General features: G+C 39.8%; 1 protein-coding gene across 1 annotated transcript; it reads left to right on the top strand.

Annotated features, from left to right (window-relative positions):
* Positions 1-3,398: 3,398 nt before the first annotated feature.
* On the top strand, positions 3,399-5,751 carry LOC149015987 (caffeic acid 3-O-methyltransferase-like). The gene is made up of 2 exons (XM_089155372.1): positions 3,399-3,960; positions 4,769-5,751. The coding sequence occupies exons 1-2, from the start codon at positions 3,536-3,538 to the stop codon at positions 5,448-5,450; spliced, it is 1,107 nt and encodes a 368-aa protein (XP_089011498.1). The 5' UTR covers positions 3,399-3,535; the 3' UTR covers positions 5,451-5,751.
* Positions 5,752-10,642: the final 4,891 nt, after the last annotated feature.

The following is a 10,642-nucleotide window of genomic DNA, read 5'->3' as shown; positions in this document are numbered from 1 at the left end:
TATTATTTCATTTATTTTCTCTCTCCTCTCTCCCCTCCTCAAATATCTTCTAAAGTTTCTTTTGTAAAATCTGAAATCTTTATCTTTTTTTTTGGTACTGGTGCTTTTTTAATATTGGAAATTAAACGTCGCCGGATGGGTGTGAACCCAAGACGTCCCCAAGGCTTTTAACCGCTCTACTAACCCACCATTGACGAAATCTTTATCTTAGTTCTTAAGTCATTCTCAACTTCTTCTCTCTCCTCTACACGCATGCCCTGTCTTTTGTCTCCCTTGTCTCATGTACACAAACCAAGGTGAAAAAGAAAGATATATTTAAGATATATTTTCATTTTAAGTCTCACTCTCAACACCTCACATATCACATATGTTATTTTTTGAAAAATCTGACACGCACATGAGAGGAAGAGTGGGAGGTGTAATTTTCATAGTTTTATTTGAAAATTCAAACAATTTATTTTTCTAAAGGTTGGGTCTTTTTCTAAAAGACACCTAAATGGCCAATATGTGTCTTTGCTAACAAACATGTCTTAAAGGAAGAGGTTTGTTCTTTGAGAGACAACTTTTAGTGGTGTCTCTTACTCTTCTATATAAAGGTGGGAGATGTTTTGTTTATTATCGTGCAAAACTTGTTTTTGAGAAGCGTTAGGTTCCTTTAAATTGTGTCAATTGGTGAATGCAACTTTATGGATCCCTTAGTCCATCAATTATGGGGTGTACCGTCTATGATGGAGGGATTGACTGATCTTGGGGGTGAAAACGCATTCAGACCCGTGTGCACTATTCGAGGCATTTAAATACCTTAAAGAAAGTGCCGTTACTGGTACGTTTTAACTCCATCAATTTTCGTTTATCAAGATAGATGTACATAACAAAGCTTTGGAGAAGGAGTTTGTTCATACCATTTGAATCAAGATAAGTTTTTTTAATTCTTCTTTATTTGTCTTATACGATTGCCTTGTGGTAATACATTTCCAACAAGGTGTCACCTCCTCTGTCTTTCTCTCCTCTACTTTCTTCATTTCCCATTTTTTTATTTTCTTTTCTCTCTCTTTTTTTTTTATCTTGTACGGGTAATTTTATATATATAATTGTAGTTTAGAAGATAAGTATTGACGAAAATATATATATAAAAATCAGATATTTAAACTAAGCTGACAAAGTTATCCAAGAAAAGGATTCAAACCCATGTGGTAGTGTTCTCAAATCCATCCATCGTTATCAATAAAACCCTCATGGGTAGTTGATCCAAAATTTTCATGGGTAGATAGAATTCATTTTACTGCAACACATTTTACTTTAAACACTTAATCCTAACCTAGCCCTGGATTGTTTAAATCAATATTATGACTTTATGACCTCAAACACTATTCGGGCTCATAATGGGACAAGATAGATTTGCGTCACTAGAAACCAAACTTGCACTAGAGGGAAGCCCTCTCCCCTACCAGAAAGTGTGACGGTAGAATCCAACCCTTGAATATGGAGTTTGGTTTTGACACCAATAGGGAGTGGAACCCACACCTAAAGCATGGATACATATCAAGATGGATATCAAACCAGGCCAACAATCATTAACAATACCCTCAGATACGGGAAAAATATTAGGAAACCGGGTTCACCCTCGGTTCAACCCTTGACCTCGGTCGGGAACGATCTGACTATTTTAGGTTTGAATGAACCCGGTTTAAGGGTAGTGTGCTAAAGAAGAAACCTTGTGCGTTTAGAAGGCAAGCACATGCCCAGGAACCTCGAGATTGATAACCCACTAAGAGGCGGTTATTAGCATTTGCGGAAGCGGACTATCGTGCAAACTTGGGTAACCGCCACGCCCGTAGCAAAGGGTCGTGTGATTAAGGGAAGTTATGCATCACCCCACAATCGGGTCTAACCGTAAAGATCTGACGGCTACCAGAAGAAGGCTCGAACAAGTCCAACGGGCGAGATTAGAAGGTAAAAACTATATAAGTTTCAATCTACATACAAAGAAGGTACCTGAATAGTATTCCCAATAATCGTATTCAAACTTTTGCTTTGCAATTAGCTAAAGCCTTTGTGATCAGTTTATCAACCGACTTAGCCTTCGGAGGTGGCCTCCTGACCCCCACGGTCGGACCACGTCTGACGATTGTTTTGTAGGTCATTCATCAATGATCTAAGGGCTAAGCAGATTTTGGACACATCATTTGGCGCCGTCTGTGGGAAACGCTTCAGAAAGTCATGGTTACTAGGTCAGTGGCAACAGCTGCGGCGGCTCAACGAGAACCTAGCATTCGACTCCCATAAGGGAACGATCCAGAAGATATTCTTGAAGGAAGTCATGCTTGTGAAGTGCGTGAAGATGGAGGACTAGGCGGTAACGAACGCTTGAACCCCCCAAGTCCTCTCCAACAACAATTGGATCAAATGCAGCTCTAGTTTTTGGAGATGAACCAGACGCTTCGTACGTTGGTCAGGCAAGTGGTGGCTCCCTAGGCTCCTGACCAACAGGAAGCTAGAAGACGTGCGGGAGAGGCAAATATGCTTATACCGCTGCCGCGAGGGCATTCCTATTTTTTTTATTACCAAATTGAAAAGTACATATATAAATATGCCGCTTTCTCTCTTTCTTTTGATTAGAAAAAAGGATTGTTTAATTAAGTTTAAATTTATCCTAATTATTGAGGATAAAAATGTAATTTACTATAAAGTGTAAATAAATAATATGTCATGTCATTATTTAACTATCTAAGTTTAACAGTAAGAGGGCAATAATATTTACAAGCAAAGTTAAATGTTGAATTAATAATTTCAAAAAATATAGGAGATAAAATAATAATTAAGCTACAGTAAGGGCAATGGTAATTATCTCTAAAATTTATTCAGTTAAAATACATGCACCATACACGCTGTACAAAAGTATTGAAGTTCCTAAAATTTATTCTATTAAAATACATGCACCATTGAGTTCCCTAAAATTTAATATATTAAATTACATGCACCATTGCTTTACTAAAGTTTTGAAGTTCTCAACCAACGGGGGTTGGTCCAAGTGGTAAGTAGCTTGGTCACCTTAAGCAAGGTGTGGTATCGAATCCTTGTGGATGCATAAAATCCCCGCTGGGAGACTCTCCCACCACAGCTAGGTGTGCGATGAATCCTTGTGGATGTATAAAACCCCCGCTAAGACTCACCCACCACAACTAGGTGTGCGATGCGGATCGAACCCCTAACAAAGGTTGGCAACAAAAAAAAAAAAAAAAAATTTTGAAGTTCGCTAAAATTTAATCTATTAAAATACATGCACCATAAACGCTTTACTAGAATATTGAAGTTCCCTAAAATTTGTTCAATTAATACATGCCGTTCTAAAATTTATTGAAGTTTGGGCTTCACATGCTGCCCATTAGTCCGGACGTAATATTACTGGAAAAATAGATATATATACCCCCATTGGAGCTCCTCCATGAGAAGGAAGAAGAGGGGTTGTCTGTGTACGTGGTTGATATTAATCAAACTCAGAAACACCAAAATCCCAAAAGTCAAGCAGTAATCAATGACTTCAGGGGAAGAGAGGAGGTCGCTGAGCAAGGAAGAGGAGGAGGAGGAGGAAGCATATATGTTTGCCAAGCTATTGACCAACTTGTCTGTGCTGCCCATGGTGCTGAAAGCTGTTGTTGAGCTCGGCATTTTGGAGATCATTGCCAAGGCAGGCCCAGGAGCACAACTGTCGGCATCGGAGATCGCCGCTCAATTGCCCACGCAAAACCCAGAAGCTCCGCTGATGCTGGATCGCATGTTGCGCCTTCTGGTCACCCACTCCATCCTCAGCTGCTCTCAGACCACCACCCTCGACGACGGCAGCACCCAGAGGTTCTACGGTCCTGCTCCAGTGTGCAAGTTCTTGGTCAAGAACCAAGACGGTGTCTCCCTCGCTCCTTTGATTCTCATGAATCAAGATAAGGTCCTCATGGAGAGCTGGTATGTATATATGTATAGTCCAATACTCCAATCCAAGGATCCATTTCATTCTTGTTCACCTCAGAGTTCTTAAACCTATCTATACTGCAACTCCACAATACTCGATCAATTTCTTCCTCTTTAACCAGAGGCCTTCAAATAAATGGAGCAAGCTTCTTCACTTGTTCCCTTGGGTCTCTCTTCAACTCTTCATTCTTCATTAACATTATCTCATAAGAGCTCTTCAAGCACTCATTCCACTAGTGACAAATGATCTTACACTTAAGAGTTCTTGATTGATTCTGAGTGTGAAAAAGTCTAGGAGAAGGGATACCTGAGGAATGTTGATGCTGATGTTTATTTTTGGTCAAAGATAAATTACACCTAAACAAAGATGAAAACCTGCATGTGACTTCTCATGAAAAGCAGAAAAAAGTACTCTTTTTCCATAGATAGATCTAATAGTTGGGTCAACCCCCTGAACTGAAATCTTTTGTTTGAATAAGATGATGTTCCCGCCGGAAAGTTTTGTTGGGTTCGGGCGGCAGCCATTCCCCAGATTGGGCATGTTGCAACTTAGTTCAGGAGATTAAACTTTTGAATTCTAATTTTGAACTTGTTATTTTTCGCTTTGTTGCTAGACAGACAATACTTTTGCAGACTCTTTAGCTTGTGGAGCTAGACTATTTGGTTTAATCAGTTTTGGTAGCACGTTCCACCCCTCTTTTGTTGTTGATAACTCTTACCTCACCTCCAGAATGTTCGTATGGAGAGTTTAATATAATTTTTTTTTGGACAAGGAAAAAAATTAACTGGGGAACTGTTGTAGGTACAACTTGAGAGATGCAGTGTTGGAAGGTGGAATCCCGTTCAACAAGGCCCATGGGATGATAATGTTTGACTACAATGGCACAGATCTGAGGTTCAACAAGGTTTTCAATAAGGGAATGTCCAACCACTCCACCATTACCATGAAGAAGATACTAGAGACCTATGAGGGCTTCCAGGGCCTCAACTCCCTAGTGGACGTGGGAGGAGGAGTGGGTGCCACCCTCAACATGATCGTCTCCAAGTACCCATCCATGAGTCTAGTCATCAACTTTGACCTGCCCCATGTCCTAGCAGATGCCCCTGCCTACGCTGGCATCCAACACGTCGGTGGTGACATGTTCGTCAGTGTTCCCAAAGCTGATGCAATCTTCATGAAATGGATCTGCCATGATTGGAGTGACCAACACTGCCTCAAATTGCTCAAAAACTGCTACGATGCTTTACCACAACATGGCAAGGTCATCGTCGTCGAGGGTATTCTCCCAGCCAACCCAGAGGAGACGTCATTTGCTGCAAAGAACCAAATCCACACAGACATCATCATGTTGGGACACCATGAAGGTGGTAAAGAGAGAACCGAGTGGGAGTTCCAGGCCCTAGCCAAGAGGGCTGGCTTCCCCGGCTTCCGAGTTGCATGCTATGCTTTCAACACTTACGTTATGGAGTTCTTCAAGAGCTAGTTCGCTGGTCTAAAGTCTAAACCACCTCCAAGGTCCAACTTGTCCCTCTTAATTTGCATGAATACATTAAGTCTAAATAAGCAATGGGATAATTATTGTTGCCTCCTAAATTATATCTTAGTTACTAAAGGGACCCTACTCTTTACAAAATTACTATTGCCCCCTTAGTTCTAATGGTGTTAAAGAGACTGTTATAGTTGGATGTTCAATTTCTATTTTGCCTTTTTAGAATTAAGAAGCCAAAAGACAATATTATCCTCATTTAGAAAAACCATATGAATTACCAATTTTACACTGGTATTCTTGTCATTTTGGATCCCGAAAAAGCAGATTTGACAAGCTAAAACTGGATGAAATCTTTAACTAAACACAGGTTTGCTTGATTGGTAAGACCAACACCTCTTTGTAAGAGTCCGTGACTTCTACCCTTCTGTAAACCCCCCCCCCCCCCAAAAAAAAAAAGGATATGGTGAAGAGTGTCAAAGTCACTAACTTTGATTTGGGAAAAAAAATTGAAGTACTAAAAATTAAACTACAACTTTTTTAACAGGTGAATCATTTTCTTGAAGTACTAAACCGAACCTGTAGAACTCGTCTTCTGTATCCTAACAAGTTAGATCTGGTGTAGGCAACAACCATTTCTGTAAATGAGAGGAAATTGTAGGTTGTGCTGAACTTAGCCACATTTGTTGTGCAGATATTATTTCAACGTATAGACTTAGAAATGAATGTTTCTACTGTCGGCTACATACTTCTACAGCGGTTGAAGTTTAGAACCCCATGAGATCATAGTTGCAACTTCCCTTATGATTCTCAAGGTTGGAACTTGGACGTCCGAATTATCGGAGGAAACTCTAAAACCCTACAAGTGTCATACTTAAACATAAGATAAAATGATGTTGGATTGAAACCATCTCAGGTTTCTTCTCATTTAGATTGAGGGCTTAAATTTGTCTTTTCTTAGGGGCTACAAACAACTATTACCTGTGAGAGATGAGATAAGAGCCTCTCTCATGATTATTAGAGTTGCCCTACCAATGCAAATGTAAGAGGAAGAGACACGGGTTTTTCCCCTCTTTTGGTAGGAAAAATACGAGTTTCTTATATTTTCTCTTTGTATTTGCTTTTTTGAGTAGGATTTTCTCTTTTTATTTTGATTAGAGAAGAAGATTGTTATGATCCTAGTTAAGGATAGGGTGATATGTGGGTAAATTGTATGGGAAATCTAGATTGGTAGGTCATTTTAGAAGTAAAGAATGTGTAGGGAATACTAGGGTAATATGGTCATAAGAATAAGGAGGATTTCCTAAACTATAAATGTGATAACGAGAGCTATTGGAACTAAATGAAGAATCTTTTCCCCAATTCCTAACTATCTATCTCTCTCCTCTTTGTGTGTGTCTTCTTCCTCAACCCCTAGGTTCTTCTAATCTGTCGTTCTTCCCCTCTGGATTTATTCTCTTTTCTAGGCTCTTAACACCGGTATGTATCATTAGTCCAACCTGTCAGATACAACATGGTAGAAGCAACAATAGAGCTACCATCCCTGAATTTTCTTCTCTTCACCAATGGCAATCCAAGCTACTGGATAACCACTATTATGGCACCAACAAAGAGTACCATCTCTGTCACACCCCACCCAGCCAAATCCGATCATACCCAAATACTAGTGGGGGTAATACGCCACAAGACCTAGGTTTAATGACAATCCCATATAACATATAATATAACATAATTAAAAGGACATGAATAAATCAAGTTGAAATATAAAGTTATCAAATATGAAATAATGATTACAATTGTCCAAAATTTCCAATCAAAAGTTAAAACATTAGAGTTCCAAGAAAGAAAGAGTGCCTGCAGCGGAAATATTCAAGAGTCTTGGTAAAAGATACCCTCACTCTCCTAGAAGAAATCAACGTATAAATATAGAAAAGTGACATGAAAGATACTAGGGATTTCCTAAGGATGGCAAGGTCTCTATCACTAAAAGACGGCTCCGCAGGAGCAATCGAGGCACGAGCACAAAGCTTCATGTTCTTCCACTTCTTCCTCAATTGTACCTTCCAAAAATCTTCCTTGCGACGAACCCTCCACTTTAAAAGGGGCCTCATAATCCGTAGAAAAATCTAAAGAAACATACACAAGGAATGAATTCCACAAAACTCAGTGAGGTTGACTAACATCCATGTCATGCATTCATCCAAATTTCCACATCATATTCATAAGATAACCATGTAATTAATAATATAAATAAACTGATGCATGATTATGATATGATATTCCTAACTCTATCATGTAGTTTCTAAGGTAGACACACATTAAGTTTAAACACCAATATCCTTCGGGCGGTCTCAGTTACTCTCCCTCAACAAGAGACATCTATTGGTTTTTCTGCGGTTGGTGGGTAAAGTCTTGTCAAGCCATAGTTGGGGTATAGGTCACCACTCTCTCACATCACCATTTGGTATGAGATTGGTTGGTGTCAAAGATAATCCTAGGCCCAGTGCAAAGTCATACGATCTCGTACTACATATGGTCTGGATATCTCCCCTCATGCTTAGTGCCCTTTTGGTTCGATACCTTTCCCACCTATGAATGGAATCCTCAACAGGAGGCATCTGTTGGATCCCATTCCTTAACTCAGTGGTCATCCACATATAATGGACATGATGCTCTCCATGTCCTCTCATGGGTTGGTTACCGGTCTTAAGCGCCCATAAGCCCTTATCTATCATATGCAATCCTACCGCTCTATGATGATAGTGGGCTTGCTTGACACTCAGGACCCAGCCACTAACATCACGGGTTAACTGGCTTCAATACCCTTACCGGAAGGGTAGTAGTACTCATAAGGATTCCTAGCCCAACACTTCTAGACACCTCTAATTCATGTAACTTAGTTTAGATGCAATCATAAGGTCACTAGGGTAATGGGCGAACCCACAACCCTAGTTAGTAAAATAGGATAAGAGGAATAATCTCATTCAATGTCATCCATCTCATACATTTTCATATCGTTTTCATATTAATAATATAAGATTCAAAATGAAGAATAATAGCCAATCATTTAAACCTTACCTTCCGTTTGCACAAAGTCACACACGAGCATATCATGATAAATATCAATTTAAAGCAATTTATATCACCAATAGAATTTAAAATAGCAATACTTAATAATACAAAACATGGTTAGTCATTCCTCACCTTTCAATTCGATTCCTTTATCCAAATTTCCTTATCACAAGTTGGTGATTATAATCAAAATAAACCTATCCATGCAAGAGAATTAATAAATATAAATTAGAAGTCAATTGGGTTTCAAAAGGAATCCCAAAATCATTCCACAAAAACCAAATCTGACAACTAGGTTCAAACCCGCTGTTCTCAACCTAGTTCGGTGAAATGTCACTATTTCGCTACCGATTTCGAAGTCGAATCGAAACTAAAATTTGGGAAAGTCTAATTGTCAGAACTAAGGTCCTAAGGTACCTTCAATTTGACCCAATTCGTTCTAAATCAAAAAGACCCAAATTTGACTCTCTAAATTGCCCGAGAGCGTCTCAAGTCAAAACGCGAAATCTTTTGCAACGATTCGCATAAACAACTCACATACTAGAGGGAAGCATTAATACAACTATTTAAGAGCATTCAATATACCTAACATGCTTCAACTACTGAAATCCTACATTCAAAGTGAATAACCCCCCCCCCCCCCACAAAACTATGCTAAAAGAAGAGGGTTTAAGGATTCTCAACTTTTCCAATGTTCTCACAATGATTCGAGTCACAAAATACCTTTGGTTGGATGAAATCTACTCTTCTCCTTGGTTTCTCCTCTTCCCAAAGCGTTAGGCCCACTCTAGCATTAGAAAATGCGTTTAGAGGTGAGTTTAAACATAAGATAAGGTTTTAATACCTAAAATCTCGATTATGTCTCGTCACTGGGGAAGGGCGGGGAGTTGAGTCACCCAACCGCCCACTCAACCGATCCATGTTTGGACCCCCATACGGAGTTTGATTTTGGTGATTTTTGGCTTGAATGAAAGGTCTTCCAATTATCTACGTTTGGATTTATTTACCTCGTCAATTGGACTCTCCATCGTCGGTCTACTGACGTGCCAAAATCTTCTTTTAATGCCATCGTGATTGACCTTCTCTCTCCTCTTAAACTCTAGGAGAGATGTCGAGTCTTCACTAGGGTTATCCACAATCATTGGGTCCATTTCCGAACTTTCGGGCTCAACTTGAATGGCTCACAGTTGTCGCCGACTCAAGGCCCAAGTTTGCGGTCCTGAAATCATGGGTTGAAGGGTTAGAAATCCAGGGTCACAATCTCTTGACTTCTTGGGTTCACATAGATGGGGATGCTCTGCAATGGCTTCGTCAAATGAATCTAAGAGCTCTATTCATAACCTACTTTGATTTTATCCAAGCACTAGAAGCTCAATTTGGCGACCACAGTGGGAGAGAAGCCATTGTAATGGGGTCACAATCGTTAGGAGTGAAGCAATCCAAGGAGCTCCCTTATGTCTGCCTTGAACCAGATTTAGTGAAAAGCGATTTGAGCATTGAGCAAGGGGAAAGTAAGGATCCACTAAAGGAAGTATGACTTGGAGGTTTCTTGATCCAGAAAATGAATGTGTTCGTATGGAGGGCATGAATCAAAGATTCACATGGCCGATCCTATTGACGAACAACACTTTGTTGAAGAACATTTTTCGTATGGAGGGCATGAATCAAAAATTGTCTCTGAAATTTTTGTGCCTGAAATTGAAGACGGTTCCGACGAAATCATACCAATCGAATGTTGCAATCCAGGCTGTGAAATCCCCTAGAATCCTAACTTGAGAACCCAACTTGCAAGTCTGAGAACCTGATGTGCTAGTAGAAGACAACTATGAGCCATCCAAATTGAGACTATTGAATTAGAATTGGAATCCATGGACACAGATGACAAAAATGGTGAAGAAGGTCTAGATCAAACCCATACAGACTCGGATTGTAGATTTCTCATGCACGGAAATCAAGGTCGAAAGGCCCCCCAAGCTCAGGTATACACTCTCATCTTGTTTTATGCAAAAATTGAGGTGGTAGTTGTTTAAGGGCGGTTGGTCGATTGACAGACCACCACCCCTATGTTGTTGGTCAATTTCAGCAAGGGTAAAATGGGGATTTGGCCCTAGAAACCT

This window comes from Hakea prostrata, chromosome 5 (genome assembly GCF_041222555.1).
Source record: "Hakea prostrata isolate BN-2017 chromosome 5, UWA_Hpros_2, whole genome shotgun sequence".
Classification (NCBI taxonomy): domain Eukaryota; kingdom Viridiplantae; phylum Streptophyta; class Magnoliopsida; order Proteales; family Proteaceae; genus Hakea; species Hakea prostrata.
This window is presented reverse-complemented; position numbering and strand designations above follow the sequence as displayed.

Coding starts and splice junctions, on each gene's coding strand:
- LOC149015987 (XM_089155372.1), top strand. CDS start 3,536: ATGACTTCAGGGGAAGAGAGGAGGTCGCTGAGCAAGGAAGAGGAGGAG. Junction 3,961..4,768: donor AAGGTCCTCATGGAGAGCTG/GTATGTATATAT, acceptor GAACTGTTGTAG/GTACAACTTGAGAGATGCAG.